Source organism: Salminus brasiliensis, chromosome 9, assembly GCF_030463535.1.
Source record: "Salminus brasiliensis chromosome 9, fSalBra1.hap2, whole genome shotgun sequence".
Taxonomy (NCBI): domain Eukaryota; kingdom Metazoa; phylum Chordata; class Actinopteri; order Characiformes; family Bryconidae; genus Salminus; species Salminus brasiliensis.
The window spans coordinates 39,472,222-39,496,236 of record NC_132886.1 but is presented as its reverse complement, the minus strand read 5'-3'; the positions used below and the strand labels follow the sequence as shown (position 1 = coordinate 39,496,236).

The 24,015-nt window shown below is 45.0% G+C and overlaps 1 protein-coding gene across 1 annotated transcript in view; it reads left to right on the top strand.

The window, feature by feature from the left end:
- The window catches only part of st6galnac3 (ST6 (alpha-N-acetyl-neuraminyl-2,3-beta-galactosyl-1,3)-N-acetylgalactosaminide alpha-2,6-sialyltransferase 3), a 75,692-nt gene that overhangs the window by 18,273 nt on the left and 33,404 nt on the right, over nt 1-24,015 (top strand). The window contains exons 2-3 of the mRNA XM_072688374.1: nt 4,163-4,357; nt 21,842-22,251. Of these exons, the coding sequence (XP_072544475.1) occupies nt 4,163-4,357; nt 21,842-22,251 (605 nt within the window). The remainder of the gene's footprint in view (nt 1-4,162; nt 4,358-21,841; nt 22,252-24,015) is intronic.

The window sequence follows — 24,015 nt, the reverse complement described above, 5'->3', positions numbered from 1 at the left end:
CTCTCTCTCTCTCTCTCTCTCTCTCTTTTTCTTTCTTTCTTTACAACATCCCAGGCGAGCCGCTGGCAGTCCATCCACAGCCCGGGCGCAGCTGAAGTGTGGATCATTGCATCGTTAAGGAGCCTCATCATTTACACCACCACCTTCTTGTTTAGAAAACAGCTCAGTTTTACAAAAGCTAGGGCCGGCCCGGACCCTCCGGCTCTTACACAGCGAGAGATAACGACCTTCTTTGTCGTCGGCTTTCTTTTGTGCCTGAAGTTTCTTTGGCCGAGTGTCTGCTGCGGCTGTGGCGGCAGCGGAGGAGGAGGAGAAGGAGGAGACGGTGATGTAACCGCGGTGCAAAAACGCTGGAGCTTGAACTCTAAATGGCCGTTTTTTTTGTGTGTCATCACGGCGCGTTTGATGTGCTCGCCGAGAAGCTCAGCCTCCGAGCCGCGCCGACACGTTTGATGTGAGAGATCTGAGCCCGCCGGCTTCACTGACAGCCACCCCCATTATATTATGCCGTGCATGAGCTGAGAATCGGGCAGGCCATCCAATGAGTTCAAAGACACCTTCCGCGCCCGCACCTTCGGCCCCGGCGCCGGGCTTTTGTTTCAGACCCGGGAACTACTACTGTTGTTCTCTGGTGGCTTAAGGCGCTGCTTCTCAGTCCTGGAACTGTGGGGTTTGTTGGAAAAAAACTTTTTCGTTATAGCGCCCCCCTGTGGCCGCGTTCGGACATTTCTTTAGACATTTCTTCCAACACAGAGCGTTTGTTCCGATCTCGGCCAGCTAATTTAGTATGAGCAGAGACTTTAACCCAAATATTGATGAGGTCTGAGGTCTGCTACCCTGTTATCGGCATGAATTCTGACCAGGCTGTTCAGAGTGAGTCGGATATGTATCGGATTTCAACACCACATATGAAAGCGGCCCAAATTGGAGCTCAAAAGGTCAGATTCAGTGTGTTTTTGCCGTCCACACTGACCCACAGATAATACACCTGTGTCACACATGACTAAAAGGGTGGGCCACTTTTACCTGCTAAGTGGCAGCCAGTGTTAACCATATGGAAACTACCTCCACCGTGTTTGGAGGCTGTACCTTAACCTGGCTAGCTCTCACTGTGAGTTGTTGATCTGCTTAAAACAGTGCTCTATTACGCCACCAACAGGGAGATTTAAATAATCCAGAAATGAATTCTGTTATTTCAAACACACTCACCATGAAAATAGTTCTACTGTAACTGCAATGTAAACGTCTGATTTACTGAATGACGCCGGCTGTCTGATGTTGGCGCTTGTCTGGTTTTGTGGGCATAGGTTTGAGAAGGTTTTTTCTCAACAGTCCTCTCATTTTCTTCTAAATGAAAACGCTTAAACCAGTTAAGTGCTTCGAGGCTCAGCCACTTTCGCCGAGACTTCAGCGTGAAATCTTCGGGTTTATTGCCCAATGAGGAATTGAAGCTCAGTTGACAGCGATCCCCCCGCTGTGATGTTTCTAAGCCCTGTCCGTGCTGCGACTCGTGTTATCAGTAATTGAAAATGTCTGTCATCTCCAAAGTCCTTGGATTGGATCTTGTCTTACGGCGTTATTTTCACATCCGCCACATTTAAACAGTTTAACGCAGATGCAGAGGGAGGAGGATTCTGTACTGATGGGGTTTCACAGCTAGGAAGTCTTCATTTTCTTGTCTAGGGACAGGAAAGAATCGCTTATTTCGTGTAACGAATATTTACAAGAGCACTCAAAAATACATCTGGATGCCCCTCTAAAAAAATGGGACAATTGGCTTCCAGTTAGACTACCCACAAGCACTATGCTCTCACTATAAGTTGTTGATGAAACTACCTCCACCATGTTTGGAAGCTGTGCTTTACCCTGGCTAGCTCTCACTGTGAGTTGTTGATGAAACTACCTCCACCATGTTTGGAGGCTGTACTTTAGCCTGTCTAGCTCTCGCTGTGAGTTGTTGATGAAACTACCTCCACCATGTTTGGAAGCTGTGCTTTACCCTGGCTAGCTCTCACTGTGAGTTGTTGATGAAACTACCTCCACCATGTTTGGAGGCTGTACTTTAGCCTGGCTAGCTCTTGCTGTGAGTTGTTGATATAACTACCTCCACCATGTTTGGAGGCTGTACTTTAGCCTGGCTAGCTCTCACTTGGAGCTGTTGATATAACTACCTCCACCATGTTTGGAAGCTGTACTAAAGATTCTAATAATATTGGAGTGAACTCAATGTTCCAGCCCACCTTAAAAAAAAAAAGTTAACTGTCTTTAAGATGGAGAAATATCTGCCCAATTGCGGTCAATTCCGGAGCTGTCGTAACACCTGGCCGACCGGAGCCATTTGGATATTCGTTGTGCTCTCTGTTAGTCATCTCAGAGCTTGGGCCGGCCATTAGGCCTCAGATCCCCGGATAGCTCATTACCTGGCCATAAATAACATCTCCTCGCCTAGCGTCTAAAGGTGAGAATATAAAGAAGAGATTTTCTGGTGGAACTACACTGCTTTGACACTTCTTGGAATGGACTACTTGGTGGGCACAGTACGTGTCATATCGGATGAAGCTGAAGGGGAAGAAGGCTGAGCCTTAAGGGAACGAGATGAAGTATTCATTGGGCCGAGCTGTTTTTTCCACCTCGCTGCCTTGTGCTTTAGCTCCAGAGCCGAGCCGTGCGGGAGGCGGGCCGGAAAGCCGCCTTATTCATATTTAACGTCTCGCTCCTCGCGGCCTGGATGAGAGCAGGAGCGCTACACTAGAGATGGTGGTGTGTAATTTGGGCTTCCGAATGTAATCATACACACTTCCCACTTGGCAGGTGCTAGACCAAGGCAATAACTCGCCGGGCAAATTGACTCCGGCACCTGGTACACATTTTAGACTATTCTCAACGGGTGAAAGCCATCATGTGCTGCGTCCAGAGTTGCTGGAGTGTAAATACACTCGCCGGCCACTTAAGAAAGAAAAGACATAGATATTATGATCAGTTCCTGCCCACGTTATTAATAACCCCTTTATTACCCTTGCTGGTCTATTATTGGAGACTGTAGTCTATATGTGTTGGCCATCCTCTAGACCTTCATCAGTGGTCATTTTATAATTCTCATACATGGCCCTGTGCTTTCCATTTTTCCGTCAAGCTCTTAAATTCACAGAATCCTCGACACCTAAATCTATGTTTGAGAGTTAAATGCATCCACCTTCATCTTTCTTACACCATCCACCATGTTTGGAGGCTGTACTTTAGCCTGAATATAGTACACTGTGAGCTGATGATGAAACTACCTCCACCATGTTTGAAAGATGGTACTTTAGCCTGGATAGATTACACTGCGAGTTGTAGATGATGAAACTGTCTCCACCATGTTTGGAGACTATACTTTAGTCTGGCTAGCTCTCACTGTGAGCTGTAGATGATGAAACTACCTCCACCATGTTTGGCAGCTGTGCTTTTGCCTGACTAGCTCTCACTGTGAACTGTTGATGAAACTACTTCTACCATGTTTGGAGGCTGTACTTTAGCCTGGATAGATTACACTGTGAGCTGCTGTTGAAACTACCTCCACCATGTTTGGAGGCTGTACTTTAGCCTGGATAGATTACACTGTGAGCTGCTGTTGAAACTACCTCCACCATGTTTGGAGGCTGTACCTTAGCCTGGATAGATTACATTGTGAGCTGTTGATGAAACTACCTCCACCATGTTTGGCAGCTGTACTTTAGCCTGAATAGATTACACTGCGAGCTGTTGATGAAACTACCTCCACCATGTTTGGGAAGCATGCTGAGCCCTTAAAAGCTTCTTGATGAGCCTGTTAGGGTTCTCATTTTCTTTGTGTCTCTGTATGATGTTGTGAACTCCAGCACTCCAGATGTGCCCCTTTCCTTACGTAAGAGGATCATCTTGACCTTGTGGTGGTCTCTGCTTTTAGAAGTTCTAATAAAGTAGATGCAGCATGTGCTTCAGACGATAACCGTTGAGCTGGCATTTGTTTTGCTGTTTTGTGGGTGGTGTGGTATTTACATGCAGCATATTAACGCTGCCCGTCATTTCCAGTGAATGTAAATATTTGGGTGTTGACATTTGTTTGAATACGATTACCACAGCAGGGAGCTACGAGTGGACCAGATGAGATGATCCTGCTCTTTCTATCTCCTGTCCTTCACAGAAGAAGTCAGTGATAGCGACTGGCCTCATCGTGGCCCTGTCCCTCTTCGTGGTGGTGGTCAACTACTCGGAGAAGCCCTACTTCTTGCTGCAGCCCGTGCTTGGCCAGAGCTTCAGCAGCCACTGGATGTTCTCCAGGCAGCCTCACAAGGCCTTCCGACCGCACCCCGGCTACGTGAGCGTCCCTAAACAGGAGGTGAGAGCCACTCTATGCCCACACTCGCACCGTAGGTCACTGGCTAGGGTTTTAGGGTTTATCAGTGTGGTCGTTAGTATATTGGTGTTTATCTTTTGAGCCCAGACTAACATTTATAAAATTTTTTTTTTTAATAAACCATTTGGACAAAAGTATTGGGACACCTGCTCCTTTGTTTATTTATTTTCACAAAGGAATCTAGCTAGTTGTATGTTACTGATCCACATGCCAGTGAGAATTGTCATTGACTAAGCCCGGCCCGGGAGCAGCAGAACACCAGCTGGGGCAATGCGGAGGTTTTATTTAAGGTGGACCAGAAAAAACTTTAGCTTAGCTTTAGCTCAGAGCCTCGCTGTAAACATGACCCACAACAATAAACAGCCAAAGCAGTCTATGTTCTGTGTTATTCTCTGGAATTCCAGCCGGTTAGAAACCAAACTATGCTGAAAATGCGCTAATGTTCTCCCAGATAGAGAACCATGCTCCTTTCTTTGGTTCTAAACCATCTCTGAATGGCGCGTTCAGAATTGAGGGGGAGGCTAATGCTAATACACGTGAAGTGATCGGACTGCAGAGCTGTAGCTAAAGGAGCTGGGAGCTGAATGGTCAGGTAGGTCAGTCAGACTGGACTGTAAGATATTAAAACACTACAGAGTTTAAAACGGTTGTTTAAAGAGTCGCTCCAATCAAAGTAGATCAGATTAGAATTGAGTCTGATTACAGAAGCTGGATCTAAAAATACAGTGATTTCACTGCTGGTTTCTGGTGTGGAGTAGCACAGCATACCTAAGGCGTAGGGCTGTGTTCTTTATAGAAACATTGAGATCGGATGGGAATCGGGCGATAGTCAGCATTGAGAGATTTAGATTGGATTGAGGTGTTAAAACCGTGATGGGGACATCCCTAGTCCTGAATAGTAAATTAGGAATAGTAAATTGGGCTTGGAAAGGCCTGTCTCAGTCGCAGTGTGCTACCAGTTATCTTCTGGTAGTGCAGTGAATTTCCAATCACAGGATCCTGTTTGGAAAAATGGAAAATTGGCTCCAAATTTTTTTAAATGATGGATTCCAATTCCATATGCTCTGGCTGGGAGTCTGTTGTAATTGTGGAGTCTGCTTCGCTCCAGCACTCCAGCGCTCAGCGGCTCTGGCTTCCCAGTCTGGTGATTTCCCCTCTGAACTCATTACTGCAACTTTAAAACGCACTGTTTCTGACGGACAGAAATTGTCCTCTTATCAGCTGTAAAGGCCTGCAGTAGATGAACGGGCCGTTGGTAAGTGGTGTTGTACTAATCTCCATGGCCAGACCTGTCTGCTGCTTGCGTTAATAATAGCATGCCCATCATTTTTATGGCCTGACCTCATATCTGCTGCATTATTCACCGGGTAGAGCGCTGACGGTAAGTTATAGGTGAAAACATCTCTGCGTGGAGGGCTGCCAAGGCGAGTGCTCTCACATGACCAAGGTCAGCAAGGAGGCCGTGCGAGGCACATTTGTGATTCACGGCGGCACCAGCGGAATAATGTTAATATCCTCAAACCTCGCGTCACTTATCTCGGGAAGGTGGCGCTCAGAGGCCTCGCAGTACGCGGAGCTCCGCTGTTGCAGTAGTGTCGCTTGGTGTGAGATTCTTTACGCGAGGGTTGGGCGAGGCACTGCTGCCAGACAGTGTGTGTGATCTAAGGTTTAGGGTTAGGGTTTGGATTAGATCTAAGGGTTAGGGATTGGATTAGATCTAAGGATTAGGGTTTGGGTTAGATCTAAGGGTTAGGGTTTGGGTTAGATCTAATGGTTAGGGTTTGGGTTAGATCCAAGGTTTAGGGTTTGGGTTACTTCTAAGGGTTAGGGTTTGGGTTAGATCTAAGGGTTAGGGTTTGGGTTAGATCCAAGGTTTAGGGTTTGGGTTAGATCTAAGGTTTAGGGTTCGGGTTAGATCTAAGGGTTAGGGTTTGGGTTAGATCTATGGTTTAGGGTTTGGGTTAGATCTATGGTTTAGGGTTTGGGTTAGATCTAATGGTTAGGGTTTGGGTTAGATCCAAGGTTTAGGGTTTGGGTTAGATCTAAGGGTTAGGGTTTGGGTTAGATCCAAGGGTTAGGGTTTGGGTTAGATCCAAGGGTTAGGGTTTGGGTTAGATCCAAGGGTTAGGGTTTGGGTTAGATCCAAGGGTTAGGGTTTGGGTTAGATCTATGGTTTAGGGTTTGGGTTAGATCTAATGGTTAGGGTTTGGGTTAGATCTATGGTTTAGGGTTTGGGTTAGATCTAATGGTTAGGGTTTGGGTTAGATCTATGGTTTAGGGTTTGGGTTAGATCTAATGGTTAGGGTTTGGGTTAGATCCAAGGGTTAGGGTTTGGGTTAGATCCAAGGGTTAGGGTTTGGGTTAGATCCAAGGGTTAGGGTTTGGGTTAGATCTATGGTTTAGGGTTTGGGTTAGATCTAATGGTTAGGGTTTGGGTTAGATCTATGGTTTAGGGTTTGGGTTAGATCTAATGGTTAGGGTTTGGGTTAGATCCAAGGGTTAGGGTTTGGGTTAGATCCAAGGGTTAGGGTTTGGGTTAGATCCAAGGGTTAGGGTTTGGGTTAGATCCAAGGGTTAGGGTTTGGGTTGGGTGCAGGGTTACACTCAATAGAGAATCATTCACAAGTCGCTGCGTTCGGTTATTGAGGTTATGTAAGGGTATCTCCGCCTGTCACGGGGAAGACCAGGGATCTGGGGCGATGGTGGCTCAGTGTTTAGAGCACCGAACCATTGATGACAGGGTTGTGGGTTCGATACCCGGGCTTGGCAAACTGCCACTGTTGACCTTTACAATGCACAAATTGGCAGAGGCCGAATTCCATCTGTGTCCAACACAAATGGCTCATTTCTGGCAGGGTCATGGCTCAGAAGGCTCGATTTCGGGGGTCTATTGACACTTGCTTTGGATATTCTGAGTGAATGACTAAGGCCTTTTATCTCAGGATAAGAGAGTCTGCTAAATGCCATACATGGAAATGGCTCCGGAGATAGCGAATCAGAAATAGTGTATTGACTGGATATATACTGGAGTTTTGTGGCCTTATGAAAGGACTTTATGACTAAACGGTTTATTATAGGACAGCCACAGATTTTCAGAGTAATGAGGAGGAGGAGGATGATGATGACAGTTGTAATGATGATAAGGAGGAATTAGATCACAGAGAGCTTAGTCTACTCATTTATTACAGTGGAACCTTTCCTAATTTGGTTTATTCAGAGAATGCACCTGTCAAAGGAAATGACTCCTGCTAGACTGAACCCAGACAGACGGGGGTACTGTCCCGGGAGCATTACGGCTCTGAGAGCACTCTCAGTGCTGAAAGCTCTCCTTTCCCATAAAACAGGAACAGTGGCCAGTGGCCCAGCACAGGCTACAGCAAGCGGTAGGGCTTCCAGGAGCAGTTGACCACCACCACAAAGAGGACCAGGGCCAGACATGAGACCAGTCGCTATCACTGAGGCTTCCAGTTTCCTTCTTTTTTTTAAATTTGTAAATCAGTCAACATCAATAACACCCATCATATGACAACCAGCCTTTTTCGCCTCAGACCTCAATTCCCAGTAAAGCAGGTCAGGCTGATGTCAACCGCAGTAAGGGCAGCATCCTCTAGCTTTCAGCTCAGGCGCTCGGTCCAAGAAGGTTAGCTGTCAGATCAGGAGAGTGTGTTTGACAGGCCTTTGCGAGACGAACGCTTCCCCCTCCTCCTCCTCCTTCTGTTTTCAGGCGCTTGTCAAAAATGTTGGATTTCGGTGGTCTTTGGGGCCGAGTTTCAAGTCTGCCTTTTAAGAAATTCCCTTTAAACTAAAAGTGAAATCAATTTTCACATTTAAAAATGAGCTAGATAGCTAGAACCATAACCCGAAATGGTCCTAAAATCATTTAAGGATCCATTTGTGGGTTTGTAATATTAGTATTATTAATAATAATATACACAGTCATATCAGAACTTTATGACCACCCCTGGTTTGGAGTGAACTCTGCCTATTCTATCAGCTCCACTGACCATACAGGATCCATCTGTATCTCTGCAGACTTTGTTATTTATCTTCCTTTTACCCTGTTCCTCAAAGCTCAGGACCCCACAGGACTGACCACCACAGAGCAGGTAGGTAGGATTTGGGTGGTGGGTCATTCTCAGCCCTGCAGTGGTATTGAGTGGCAGGGCTGCTGATGGAGCTGTAGAGCAGTGGAATGATGGTCTGTGCTCCATCCAGCACTTTTGGGATGAGCTGTGGAGTTGGAGATAATGAGGTTTAAATCCCATGATTAAACCCCACCACCAACCCTGGTGGGACCCCGGTGGGCACCCCAATGTGGGACCAATATGGAACCCATGCACAAACCTCTCTTGTTTGGCTACCCATACAGACCCCACATGGGCTTGTTGCTGTGAGAAAGCGCCGACTTACGGGCCACTCCGAGCCTTCGCTTCTCATCAGGCCGTACAGACATCCCGTAGTACTCCGTCCCGATTTAATGGGACGCTCACCTGACGTGCCTTCCAATTTCTCATCCGTCTCATCTCCCGACAAGGATCTGAGACGCTGTTTCTCTGCTTCTTTGTAGAGTACTGGGACTGTTTGTACTTCATCACTCCATCATGTCCAGGGTGTTATGGTGCTTTGGACATCAAACAGCTTTGAACCTTCCACACTCCCAGTGGCATTAATGGAAATTGGGATATCAAAGCGGCGGAACTGCAGGGAGAATATAATCAATATTAATAATAAAAAAAACAGAACCGGCGACAGATTGTATTTTTGTTGTTTTCCGATTTTCCAAATTTCTTTATTACTATTTTTTCCCGTCAGCATTTGTATGCATTGCCTCGAACAGCACATCAGGAGACCCCGCATACAATACACCTTCAGCCCCTCTCATCTCACCTCAGATGAAAAGAGCCTTGTCTTGTTCTCCCTGGTGTGTGAAAGAAGCAGCGTGTAGAATTTCCAGGGTTCACCTGCAGTATCACCTGAGCCACCGAGCCTTCCTCAAACTCAGCCAATTCAGTCCCGATTCGGAATCGCATTTCTCCACAACTGCGTATGAATCGAATGTTATTTGCAGGGCTTTCAGGCCTCCAGTCTGTTATCTTCTGCATGCCGGCTGATTGGCCCAGTCCAAAAAAAAACAAAAAAAAACACTAAGCTCCTTATTAAGCCGCAGGGAGCACGCCGAGTCCTCTAGCTTATGGTGTGTCTGTGTACGGCACACACAAAAGACAGACCAATTTCCATGAGGTTACAGGAGGAGGCACGCCTCGGAAAGATCGCGCCTCACGATCAGACTGCAGCTTCACTAAAGCAGACGTAAATCATGCTCTTTTCAGGTCCGACTCAGTGCGTCATGTCAGATCTTATCACATTCGGTCATGCACAGGGTATTCTCGTGAGCCGGACATCTGAATGTATTGGAAGGCCAATTACCCAATCCCTGTTCATGTGAACTCCTCCTACCGCTAGCAATGCCCCCAACACTAGGGGGGTGAAGACTAGCCAGCCAGCACCTCTTTTCCAGCTGTCGTCTAAAATTAAGAACAGCCTTTTTTACTTGGTAGCTCAAATGCATACATTGCTCTATTTCCTCTCAGCAGATCAGAGACCTGGCTCCTCTCGCTCTCCCGCGCTCTTTGGTCTCGATTGCTCAGGCTGAACATGAAAAACACGCCCCTTTATTATCATACGAAGGAAGAAATAAATAAATAAATAAAGGGAAAGGGAAGAAAAGCATGAATAATTAAGTTAAACAAAAGTTTAAAATCATCATGCAGGAAAAAACTAACATAAAAAATGAATATAGGCGTAAATAAACAATAGTAAATAAAACCGAACTAAATAAATTACGAGATACAGTGAATAAATAAAAATACAGATACTGTAGTTCTTATTTATTTCTACACTTTTTGTTTTGTTTTAATAAAACCATTTGTTTATGGTTTTATGTCCCATGTTAATGCATTAATATTTTTATTTGCATTTTTAATACTCTTTTATAATTATTTATTATTTTTTCACTTTAATTAATTGATTAATGAATTATTTAAGAAATATAAGTAATTCGTTTATTCTTATCTTTTATTAATAAATTAATTAATTAATTAATTTGTGTTTATTCTCATAACGTCATTCTTTCTTTTATTAATAAATAAATAAATTAATTAATTTGTGTTTATTCTCCTAACATCTTTCTTTCTTTGTTCTTACTTTTATTAATAAATATATTTAGAATGTTTTGGTTTTGGCAGACTTGGGCTTCTATACTAAGCATACTGATCTTCAGTGCTCAGAATATCAGAAACACCAGAGTTTGTCTGATTTACGTTGAAAAACGTTTCTTTCGTGTTACTTTAGTTGGATGGTCCACTGTGGACGCTTCGTAGATGCTCACCTGATGTTCATCTAACGTTCAACTGGATATGTATTAAATTCAGCTGAACTGGATATAAATGATTGTCTGATTCTAACCCTACACCCTAACCCTTACCATAACTATAACATTTAGGGTTAGGTTTAGGGTTAGATATAAGGTTTAGGTTAGGGTTGGGTTTAGGTTTTAGGAGTGATTCAAGGTTAAGGTGTTGGGTTAAATTCAATAGACAACCATTTACATGCAGCTTAGAGTTCAGTTGCATTTAATACATGTTCAGTTGATGTTAGTTGGATGTCAGGTGAACGTCTATGAAGCATCTACAGTATAATTCAGATAAAGTGGCACCAATGTCCACAGTTTATTTCTGCCTACAGGATAACCATGTAATGTTTAGAGAGAGACCATCATGGAGTAAGTTTTCTAAAGCATTCACACCCTTCCTGAGCGAGCGGTGGCTGTCTGTCAGCTGCCAGAAGAGGCTGTGCTGTTGAGTGACAGGGAGTGCAGTGTAAGCCATCAGGCTTGCTTAAGGAGCAGTTTCGGAGCACTCATGCAGCTCTTAAGCACTGTTTACAGGTCGGTGAGGAACCTCGGCCTCATGTTTCATTCATAGCAGGCGACCAAGTGCGTCCAATTAGGCCTGGTGTTGAACAGAGACAGCGCTTGTTCCAGTGCCTAGGCCTGCACTTGCTCGGTGGGTGGGGCAGTGAGACCAGTAAGCTTTCTCTACAACTTGTACCAGTTGTTCTGTTGCCTGGTCCAGTTTCCTTGATATTGAGATACTGGAAACTGGACGAGGTGACGGAAGCCACTGGTGTAAGTTGGCCTGAGAATGGATGTGGACACATTCGAGCGCCTGTCCGCTCACACCTCACCAATGCTGTCAACATGCTCTAACTACCTGAGCTGAGAAGCTGACAGACGTGAGGTCGCAGGAGTCGAAATTCTACTGAAAGAAAGCAGGAAACAAGGCAGTGAGGATCAGATGCAAGGATGTGGAAGGAGCCAACAGAACAGCGAGGCCAGGACAAGGACAAGGGGGCGAGTAAAATCAATGGCGCCTAGAGGACGCCAGATGGCACTCTGAAACCGCAAACCTAAGGACTGTAAGTTGATCGGAACCTTAAAAGCCAGTTCCCGATCCATCAAAAATGCCTGGATCTGCCCCCCGATCCTGAGTCACTGGATCGGATCAGGGCATTCTCATTAGTGACTTTTATTTTGACACGGTTTGACCGGAGCCACAATATCATGGACCCTCCTCCACTCTCAGCCAGCAAGTTGATTGGCTCTTTTTGCTGAGGGGTAGGACTATATTTGTAAACTGACGCCATGTTCATATTTCCTGGGTCTCGTGCCCATATGAGAACTTTGCTCTCCACTGCAGATGTGTGTCTGTGTTACCTTCTGGCTCTGTACTGGTTCTCAGTCTGTAGGTTTTCACTGCAGCTCTGCGTTCAGATTGAGGGCAGTAAAGCGTTATGGTTAAATTTTGGAGATTAATCCATGGTCCACGTACGTCCTGTCTAGCACGAAGGCACTAAGGCAGATTAATGGTCGCAGAGTTTAGTCGACTAGGTTGATTAGTTGTTGCTTCCCTACTTTGGGATGAGGTGAGGGTCGAGAGGTTGAAGAAGAAAGAAGGTGGTAGGGAGCTAGAGGGAAAGGGAAGGGTTAGGGGACGGGGATTCAGTCATAGCCCCATATACCAGTTAGGCCAGGATAGCCTATCTAAACTTCCAAATTTAAACATGTAATAGGTCTACCAGTGGCTGAAATGAGGTCATAATAAGGGGTTGGGATGGAGAATGAAAAGAGGTAAAAGTAGAGAGGCAAGAATCCAGATGTGTGACCAAATTGCGTGCAGAGGCCACTGCAGAGGAACATCTGGGATTAAAGTAGCTAGGGCAAAACACAAGACATGGAGGAGCTCAAGGCGACCGGATCCCTGAGAAGGAGGGGAGAATAACTTGAGGAACACAGGCAACTGAGAAGAAGGAAGCAGAGCGAGATGAGGAACGGTGACAGAAGCAGAGGGGGAAGCTGGCTAGTGGTAGAGAGGTTGAAGAAGGTAGTGTGGTCACGAGGGAAATTAGAGCCAATTGTGCTCTGCTCCCGTCCCCGGGGAATTAGTCTGGGTACCGCAAGAAGGACGCAAACCTTTTAGGCCTGTTTCACGCATGACATGCAGTGTCTCGCTTTTCAGCTCCACGTCCATGTTAACTGGTTAAAGGCTTCATGCTGTGTGAGCAGTACGTCCCAGATGGATCCCAGAAGCAGCACAGGATCTAGGGAAGGGGGGGAGCGCATTAAAAGCAAAAATCGAGTTCTGTAATTCAAGCCAGTGGTATATTGGATATACTGCTGTATGTGCAGAGTGGTTTGCGTTCGTGTGGTGCGCTGTGTGTATTTTAAGACCTCCTCCCTTGACTGTGATTGGTTATAATCACCACCTTGCTTGTTCTGAGACCTCCACCTAATTGTGATTGGTCCTCATTACCCTAGATCCTGTTCTGAGACCTTCCTCTGATTGTGATTGGTCATAATTATCGTAGATCTTGTTCTGAGACCTCCTCCTGATTGTGATTGGTTTCTTCAGAGACCTCTACCTGACTTTGATTGGGCCTAGTTGTCATAGGTCTAGTTCTGAGACCTCCTCATGATTGTGATTGGTCCTAGTTATCATATATCTTGTTCTGAGGCCTACACCTGACTGTGATTGGTCCTAGTTACCAGATATCTTGCTTTGAGACCTCCTCCTGACTAGGATTGGTCCTAGTTATCATAGATCTTGTTCTGAGGCCTCCCCTTGATTGTAATTGGGTTTTTCAGAGACTAATTTTGATTGGTCTTGGTTAGCATAGGTCTAGTTCTGAGACCTCCTGACTGTAATTGGTCCTAATTACTGTAGCTCTTGTTCTGAGACGTCCTTCTGATCTGAATTTTGCTTTGATTGCAGATATCTCAATATGATATCATTTTCTTACTTGGTCCAGACCGAGGAAACCTAAGTACAAATACACCCTACACCCTAAATGTCTTTACGATGTTATACCTCATTACTTTGTGCTGTCAGCACAGAATGACGGTCCCCATTGTGGCCTGAACTTATAGCACGACATGCCCTAGTCCTCGCTGCCGTTTATTTTGACATGAATGTGCTCATTACCCTCTAACAGCAGCAGGTCTTCTAGGTTGTCCTTCACTGTGCCTACAGCAGCCGCAATAGAGACCGTGCTACCGAGCCGTAAAACTGGTCCACGCTTCACGAGAGTTATGTTACGTCTGACCTTTAAGACATGCTTTATTTGGTGCTCAAACAGCCCCTAGTCATCAGCATAATAGTATATCACAGTGTGAAAGAGCTTGGTTAGGTGTTGCACCATTGTGCCAAACGCGTACCAAAAAGTAGGCCTCCCCCCTTGCCCCATGCAAGGGCCTCGGTTCCACACTGGACCCAAATATACTAATTACTCCCGGTGAATGGATAATGGTTTTCCAGCATCGTAATGAATCTGGAGGTTAAGTGCAGCCCTGGAAGGCATGAATTAATGATTCTCATGTTGGCTGCATTGAGAATGACTTCGTGATGTACTATGCTCTTTTATCTAGGAGGGGTAACTCTCTCGCTCTCGCTCTGTTCTGTATGGGCGTTGGGTACAGGACAGAGATGAATGGAAAAGGAAAAAGGACCTAAGGTATCCAGCTTGCACAAATTTTAGTTCCAGGCATTTACTTGTTCTGGTTGACCTGGATCTGCCCCCTCCCTGATTGGACCCGGCACCTTTTCAGGTGGATCCAGGATGGCTTTCACATATTTCATGATACATCTAGAAGAATCCTAACGATATTTTCTACAACAAAAACAAAAACTGGCTGTTAAACGTTGGAGATCAAGGTATTCGCACCCTGATCTCCAACGTTCAGGGTTACAGCATTAATCACTATGCTATCTATTTACAGTGGGGTCTCACAGACCCTCATATATACCCCTAACAACATTCTGAAATGGATCCCATCAGTGTTTCATCAGGTTTATTTCCAGCACTGTGTTGAGTGTTTGCATCCACGTCACGTTGGAGTCACTGAGGCAAAATCTCCATAGGTGGTCGGCATTGCACAGGAGGGGGTGCTTAAGAGTGATGAAGCTCGCAGGCAGAACCTGAGCCCACACACTAACTATTCTCAGGGAGAGACTCTGCTGTACCTGGACATGAATCCTAAAAACCTTTAACTCATGCCGTCCTGTAAGTCGCTAGTACCTTCTCCCTCAGGGTCAATCTAAGTCATTATTTATAAGACCCCATGTTTCTGGAGGATGTACATTGTGGTTCTGAGACCTCTATCCGTGTCAAGGTGGTAGCCTCCACCTCCCTCTGCAGTCAGTACAGACCATACTGACTCCATCTTCTCACCCACGATCTCACCTTTCTGCCTTTTTGGGTCAGCGGTGCAAATGGCCAATGGCCGCAATTCTGCAAGTGTTTTGGGACGTGTTCGGTCCGGTCCAGCAGCAGGTGGTTTGCCAGACATTTGGACCTTGTGAGATATCCAAGTCCTGTGTTGCACCAAAGACTCATCGTTTTTTCTGGGCTCTCCTGCCTCCATCTGACCACCAAAATCCCAGGTCACTGGTTTCCCACCCTGCTTTCCTCTGTTAGCTGTTTGAGAATGTGAGTCCAGTGCAGGACGGAGCCAAATTGAAACATGAAGGGCTTGAGGTACTCGGCTGTTCCAGTCTTGCTTTCAGTCTGATTAAATACGACCCAGAGGGGAGGAAGAACACTGTAAAGCCTCGGCCAAAAAGAGGCAGTCAAAATTTGAGAAACAATCAGCACTGCGCTGTGCCTTCGGCCGCTGGGCTTTATATAAGAGATTAACTGCCCTGTCACGGCGTTTTGCTGTAACTCTCGGCCGGCTCCGTCTCTATTCACGCTCCGTTTGAGGACGGGACAAAAGGTGACTTGTGGGGCTTCAGTAGTTTGCAGAGAATCCTTATATGCCTCCGACGACCGAAAGCTTTAAAGCAGCTTTGGGATTGCCCTGGATGCCCCGGTTGTGTGCGTACTCCCAACAGAAGCCACAATAGCAGGGATACCGACAATGTTTCAGAAGCATGAAGCCGCTTAAACCCTTCAGATGTTCATCTTCTCCGTTCTCGGCCCCTTTCTTCCGTTCTTTGCTTACACTCCAGAATCTCCGGGGAGAACACGCCTCCAGCTTTTCCCTTTTGTTCCTTTCTTTTGGAGAACTGCTTGAAGAACTGCTTTTGCTGTCAGTTGCTAATCGTGGCTTTTGGGGTTATGTTCCACTGTCCTGCCACTGACAGACCTGCCACTGTCTTACCAGAGGATGGTGGCGTCATGCACCATGTGCCGTCACAGAGCGGTACAATGATAAAGGGATGACGGACTGTTAAGGGTCCTAGATCAAGGCCCTTACCCTTCTTCTTCTAACCTTCTAACAAATCTGCAAGTTTTTTGGGAAGTGTTTTTGTTTGGTCTGGTCTGGTCCGGTCCAGCAGCAGGTGGTCGCCAGATGTTTGGACCTTGTGAGATACCCAAGTCCTGTATTGCACCCAAGACTCTCTCTCTGAGCTGCGTCCTTTCTTCTGGGATCTCCAGCCTCCATCTGACCACCAAAATCCCACCAAAATAACCGTGGCTTTTGGGGTTGTGTTCCACTGTCCTGCCACCGACAGACCTGCCACTGTCTTACCAGAGGATGGTGCCGTCATGCACCATGTGCCGTCACAGAGCGGTACAATCCTATAGGGAGGACGGACTGTTAAGGGCCCTAGATCAAGGCCCTTACCCTTCTTCTTCTAACCTTCTCTGAATATGCTTCCGGCCCTGTGTGGACCTGGATGGACGGACATACAGGTCCACACAGGGCCGGAAGCATATTCAGGGTTTTTTTTTTTTTTATCACCTGACTTCCACTAACTTCTGTAAGCTTTATTTTTTTACTGTGGATTGACCACCACCGCTACCGGCGCACTGATCACCACCGCGCTGACTTTCTGAACAGGACTTAATCACCGTGCCGCACATTTCGCATGGCGCGGCAGGTTCACCGCTGGGTTTTTTATGAACCCGGCCCGCTGAGTCTCCAAGATGATATAGAATGCGAGGGGGTTCTCAGCTGGGCCCCGGCCGATCGATATGTGCAGAGAGCTGTGAAGATTGGTGGAGCGTGGCGGGCTGGGACACACTGTGTGTTAATGCTGGGACCGGCGACAGTCCAAGGCTACAGCAGCAGGTCTGTCCATCCATTTGTCCTTCTCTCGCTCTCTCTTTCTCCGCTGAGAGGCTGGAGGCTAAAATCGAGCTCTGCAAAAAAGCATGAAAAGCAATCTTCAGCTCCCAGGTCGAGCTTTTGCTCTTCAGCTGAAGTTCATGTTCAGCCTCTTCCTCAGGGGGTTGATCGCAAGGGTGCACAGAACCCCGCCAAAGCAAACAAAGGACGCTGTCGGGATCGGGAACGCGGAGTTAAGAGGAAACGGTTTGTCTTAGGTTTGAGTTACGACTCACTTAGAACATCGGAACCAGCGGAGAATTGTCGTCGGTGGAGGTTATAAACTTTCAGTAGGTGGATATTTCACCAAGGGATGTCCCAATCAGATTCCGTGACATGGGATCGGGGGCCAATCCCGGCATGTAAAGGCTGATCCGCTTCCGATGCTTGGTGTTGTCATGCAGAGCGCCCTCTGGTGTTCACCGGGCCCCATTAACAGAGCTTCTACAGCAGGATATATAGGATCCTATACACACTTCAAAATCCACAATGGAGTACCTCAAGGGATGGGATGAAGCTGAAGGTGTTGCCAAGGCCGACCTCACTGGACTAGACACCTAGTGCAGGAAGACAGAGCGAAAATCCCCAAAACAAGACCTGAAAGACTCTTAGCTTCTACAAAATGTGTTGATAAACTCTTTGGACAAAAGTATTGGGACACCTGCTTATTTACCATTCTTTTTTTTTAAATCAAGGGTTATAAAAAGAGTTGGTCCTGCTTTTGTTGGAGTAACTGTGTCTAGACTTGTCTCTAGACTTTCTACTAGATTTTGGAGGAGCATTGTTGTGAGGATTTGATTGAATTCACTGACAGAAGCATTATTGAGGTCAGGATCCCCAACAAGCCAACTCATCCCATCCAAAAGTACTGGATGGAGCACTGTCCATCAATCCAGAGAACTCAGTTCCTCCACTGCTCCTCAGCGCAATGCTAAGGGGGCTTTATACCCCTCTAGCCCACGCCTGACATTAGGCAGCAATGGTGCCTAAGGTTAATGTCCTATTCTGTTGCACATCTGTGTCAGCAATAGATGCAACTTGAAGTAGCTGAACTGGGTGTCCACAAACATTTGGACACAGTGTAGTCTTCGCATGCCACTGTATGTAAAGGCCCACAGAAATCGATCAATGGGCGTAAAACAATCGGGCCACTTCGCTGGAGCAGAAGAACATCGGTTACACACCGTGACCACTGGCGCAGATGCCTTCCTGTCCGATCTCGGGCTGCCGGTCAGTCATACGGTATCGATCGCCTCTATTATCCCTGCGCTGTGGCAGTTTGTCACCCAATTCTGCTGATCAGCCAAGCTGCACGAAACAAGCTGTAATTTGTGGGGATGGGCCGTTCTGATGGCATTCATCGCCCGTCCGCTACATTAGCCAGCTAAACGGAGAGACTGGCGTGATGGATATGATACCGTGACTCGGACCAACGCCGCCGTCCCCTCATTTAGCACAGCAGAGTGCTTTGTTGGCGGTCTGTCCTCTCACTGCCTACGATTACCTTCCTGCCTGTTTGGGCGGGGAGGCTCGTTTACTCTGGGGGTGGTGGGGGGGATTTTCTATGCTTAACATGCTAATTATTCAAGGTTCACGTAAAATCCACTCGTTAAAGCCCGAGCTGATGACACAGCTGTCCATGGCGTCTAAAACCCACAGCAGATCATCAGTTAGTGGGCCAGATCCAGCTTGTGAGCGACCCGACTTCCAGCTCGTATTTTCAGCTACACTAAAATTATGCCGAGTCTACAAAAAGGACCAAGCACCACGCGCTGCCGCCCTGGCCTGGGTGATCTGCAGGTGCTGCCTAATAAACTAAAGTGTCTGTTTTAATTAGACTGCAGGCTCAGTGCTGAAAACTCTATGCAAGCCATTCGATTGGCTGTTACTGCAGCCCTGGCAAACCTGTTGGTACCGATCAATGCACTGATTTCGATATATATACATATTAATGCACTTTTTTTTATATAATTTTTTTAGTTAGCACATTGTGCCAGCCAAATTGTAACTTTAATTTCAAGTTATTTTGCTAATTAGCTTTCAAGATGTCCTAATTCCTGCAGTTACATTTTAAGATCAGTTGTTTTGAGTTGAACTTTTAAGATGAATAATTTTAAGTTTAAGTAATTTTAACTTTTCCAGCTAAATTTCTAGATTAATAGTTTGGACTCATTTTGTCAGGTAATTTCACTCGTTTTGCCAGCTAACTATAATGATTCATTGTTTTGACTTATTTTGCTGGGTATTTTCAAAATTCATTGTTTTGCTAGTTAGCTATCAAGATTTATCTCATTCTTGCAGCTAAATTTCTAAATCGGCTTATTTTGCCAGTTAACTTGCTAAATTACTTTCTTTAAGTTTGTTTTGCTAGTTAATGGTCAAGTTCAAGTGTGTTGACTTAACTCAGGTTTTTTTTAGCTAAATTTTAAGATCAGTTGTTTTGAGTAAGCTCGTTTTGCCAGTTAACTTGTAAAATGACTTGCTTAGTTAATTGTTAAAAGTTAATAGTTTTGTTACCTAACGTGCAAAGTTACTTGTTTTAAGTGACCTCTTTTTTTAAGTTACATTTCAAGATCAATTGTTTTGAGTTGAACTTTTGAGAGGAATAATTTTGAGTTCGCTCATTTTTCCAGCTAAATTTCTAGATTTTCTAAAATTTCTAAAGTTTCTAGTTTCGACTCATTTTGTCAGGTAATTTCAATATTCATTGTTTTGAGTTCCCTCGTTTTGCCAGCTAACTATTATGATTCTTTGTTTTGACTTAGCTTATTTTGCTAGGTGTTTTCAAAATTCATTGTTTTGCTAGTTAGCTATCAAGATTTGCCTAATTCTTGCAGCTAAATTTCTAGATCAGTTGTTTTGAGTTAGCTTGTTTTGCCAGTTAGCTTGCTAAATTACTTTCTTTAAGTTTATTTTGCTAGTTAACTGTCAAGATCAATTGTGTTGTTAGCTCATTTTTCCAGCTAAATTTTAAGATGAATTTTTTTGAGTTAGCTCGTTTTGCCAGTTAACTTGCTAAATTACTTGCTTAGTTAAATGTTAATTGTTAAATGTTAATTGTTTTGAGTTACTTAATGTGCAAAGTTACTTGTTTTAAGTTAACTTTCATGATTAATTGTTTTGAGTTATGCTAGAGAATTTGCTAAATAAACGAGTTACCTGCTAACTAAATGAGTTACCTCGTTATGCTAGAGAATTTGTAAGTTTACACGTTATTTTACTAGCTGACTTTATGGTAGGTAGATGATTAGGCTTGTAACTGAGCTGGCCTGGATCAGAGAGAAAAAGCATTTGCTCTGCTAGAATTCGGCCCCAGGTGAAATCTAATCCCTGGTCCGGAGAAAAAAGAAATGCGCTCAGTGCGGAGGTGCTGACGTATTGCAATTCTCTGAAAGAAATGTATTGTTTTTAAACGACGGGGTACTAGCCTGGGTTTCAGATAAGGCTTTGTCATCGTTTTTGGAGCTGGAATGCAATTCTGCTTTCACATTGGTATGCATTATTGAGAAATACATTCAGCGACCACTTTATTGGAAACTCCTCCTTTGTAGCTCCACCTTGCTGTTGGACAGTTAGGGTCTGTACGTCATCTGTTGGTGCAGAGGTTTTGTTAGCCACCCTCTTGCCCCTCAGTGTCCTTTTGTTAGCCGTCCTCAGCCCTGTCAGTGTCACTGCTGTGCTGAGAACGACCCACCAACCAAATCATATCTGGTCAGTAACAGTCCTGTGGTCAGAAACTGACCAGTGATGAATGGAGTAGAGGGGGATAATAATTTATATAGTGAGGCTATAATTATAACTGTGCTCATAAAGGGAGAGGAAGTAAATGTTAGGGCGTTCTAATCAAGTGAGTGTTCATGAGATGTGAATGTCTGGTGCTAATGTACAGCTTTTTAGTAAGACTGGACACAGTAATGGTCATTTTGCAGTATGAGTGCTGTTTATAGTTCCTGTTTGTATAATGAGAAATATGTTATTCTGGATATTAATGCTATTAGAGCTTCATACTGGATATTAATGTTATTAAAGCTTCATACTGGATATTAATGCTATTAAAGCTTCATACTGGATATTAATGCTATTAGAGCTTCATACTGGATATTAATGTTATTAGAGCTTCATACTGGATATTAATGTTATTAGAGCTTCATACTGGATATTAATGTTATTAAAGCTTCATACTGGATATTAATGCTATTAAAGCTTCATACTGGATATTAATGCTATTAGAGCTTCATACTGGATATTAATGTTATTAGAGCTTCATACTGGATATTAATGTTATTAGAGCTTCATACTGGATATTAATGCTATTAGAGCTTCCTACTGGATATTAATGCTATTAGAGCTTCCTACTGGATATTAATGCTATTAGAGCTTCCTACTGGATATTAATGCTATTAGAGATTCATACTGGATATTAATGCTATTAGAACTTCATACTGGATATTAATGCTATTAGAGCTTCATACTGGATATTAATGTTATTAGAGCTTCATACTGGATATTAATGCTATCAGAGCTTCATACTGGATATTAATGTTATTAGAGCTTCATACTGGATATTAATGCTATTAGAGCTTCCTACTGGATATTAATGCTATTAGAGCTTCCTACTGGATATTAATGTTATTAGAGATTCATACTGGATATTAATGCTATTAGAGATTCATACTGGATATTAATGCTATTAGAGCTTCATACTGGATATTTATGTCATTAGAGCTTCATATAAATATTTTGATGTAAATTATGAATCTCAAAGTTTCATTAGCTAACGTGTGATACCTCTCTTGCAGCCTCTGAAGCTGCACTGTGACGTATGCAGTGTGGTGTCCAGTTCAGGTCAGATGCTGGGCCGGCAGGCGGGTCATGAGATCGAGCGCTCGTCCTGCGTGTGGCGGATGAACAACGCACCCACCCGTGGCTTTGAGTCGGACGTGGGCCGCCGCACTGACTTGCGGGTGGTCTCCCACACGAGCGTGCCGCTGCTGCTCCAGAAGCCCCAGCACTTCTTCGGCCAGGGCAACGAGACGGTGTACGTAGTGTGGGGTCCGCTGCGCAACATGAGGGAGGACGGCAAGGGCATCGTCTACAACATGCTGCGACAGGCTGCTGAAAACTACCCTCACGCTCGCATCTACGTCACCACCGAGGAGCGCATGAACTACTGCGACACCGTCTTTAAAAAGGAGACAGGAAAAGACAGGTGAGAGAGACCTAGCTAAAAACATATTTTTATTAATGCGGCCACTTTATCAGAAACCTCCCATCTAGAGGATGCAGCTCATTTATTGATGCACAGTTTATCACTGTTTATGCTCTCAGCAGCTGTTGTTAAGACCAATGATGAATGGGGTAGAGAGAGGCTGCAGTCTGTAACTGTACATCTGTACATCTGGACCTTGGGGGTAGATGAAGCTCATAAACTGAGTGGAAGTCCAAGGAGTTTACTTTCATTTTAAGATTGTGGAATTTCATACAAAATTACTTAGCTTGACTTGGTCTTGGCCCCCTTTAGACTCAGTTTTGACTCTGACCTGGTCTTGGTCCCCTTTAGACCTCCTTTGACTTGGTTTTGGCCCCCTTTAGACCTGGTCTGACTTGGTTTTGGCCCCCTTTGGACTCAGTTTTGACTTTGACTTGATCTTGGGCCCCCTTAATACTTGGTTTGACCTGGTATTGACCCCTATTGGAATCTGTTTTGACTTGGTCTCTGTTCCCTTTAGACTTGGGTTGACTTGGTCTTTGCCCCACCATCTCTAGACTCTTGGACCTCTTGGTCTAAGTCTCAGTTTTGACTTCTTCTTGGCCTCCTTTATACTCTGTTTTTTGACATGATCTAGGCCCACTTTAGACTTAGACTTGGCCCCCTGTAGACTCGGGTTTGGCCTCTTTTAGTCTCAGTTATTTATACTTAGTTTTGTCTTGGTCTTGGTCCCATTTAGACTTGGCTTGACTTGGTCTAGACCCATTTTAGACTTCTTGAATTGATATACAGCCCCCTTCAATCTCAATGACTTGCTCTTAGCTCCCTTAAAACTCACTTGGTCTTCCCTTGGTCTAGGCCTCTTTTACACTCTGCCTTCACTTGGTCTCAGCCCCCTTTAAACTGGTTCTTACTTTGTTCTCAGCCCCTCTTAACTTGGTCTTGACATAGTCTCAGATTTAATTTCGACTCGGTTTGGAGTTTTTTTTTGTTTTTTTTTTTCCAGGTTTTATTTCCTGACCACCACAGAACAAATCCACAGAAATATGCCCAAGTTCAGAACTGCTCTGATGTTTGAGGGTGAATTCGGGTTCTGTTATGATACTTTCTTTCTGACCTCTGATGTTTTGCATCTCCGTGGTGAACTAACCACACAGGTACGGGTCAGTCAGAACTCATTGGTACACAGTTTATGCCCTCTATTGGACAAACAAGAGCAATGCTCTGGAAAAGAGCCACAAAAGTCAGCTTTCAGAGAAGGTTTGAAACTTTCCATCTGATTTCATCCAGCTACAGCCCCACTGGGCACAGTGAACCTGCTAGCATTTCTTATTCTGAAGCGCCGCTGCCTCTGTCTGAGCCTGACTCCCAGTCACTCGCTCTGCTTTGTAGTGGAGAGCGCTCCAATCTCCTGCTTACCGTTCAGAAATCTCTCCTACGCTCTAGTCACATCCAGCCAGATGAAATCAATGGGAGCTCAAGGTTACCTGAGCTCTGAAGTGTGCTGGCTGTGTGCTAATGAGCCTCCAACACCGAGCCCTCGTGAGCAGAGATGACATTAATAAGATGTGGATATTGTTCCACTAGCATGCGTTGGACCGTATCGATAAGCCTTTGTGCGCATGCCAGTTCGCATGTGGCGTTTATAAAGAGTCTGTTAACACGTCCTTTGCCAATGTGGGATTTTTTCCTGGCCCAGCACGCAGGCTTTCAAAGCTAAACTGGTAATTCGCCAAGAACATTTGCATAAGTTGAAGGTTTTCT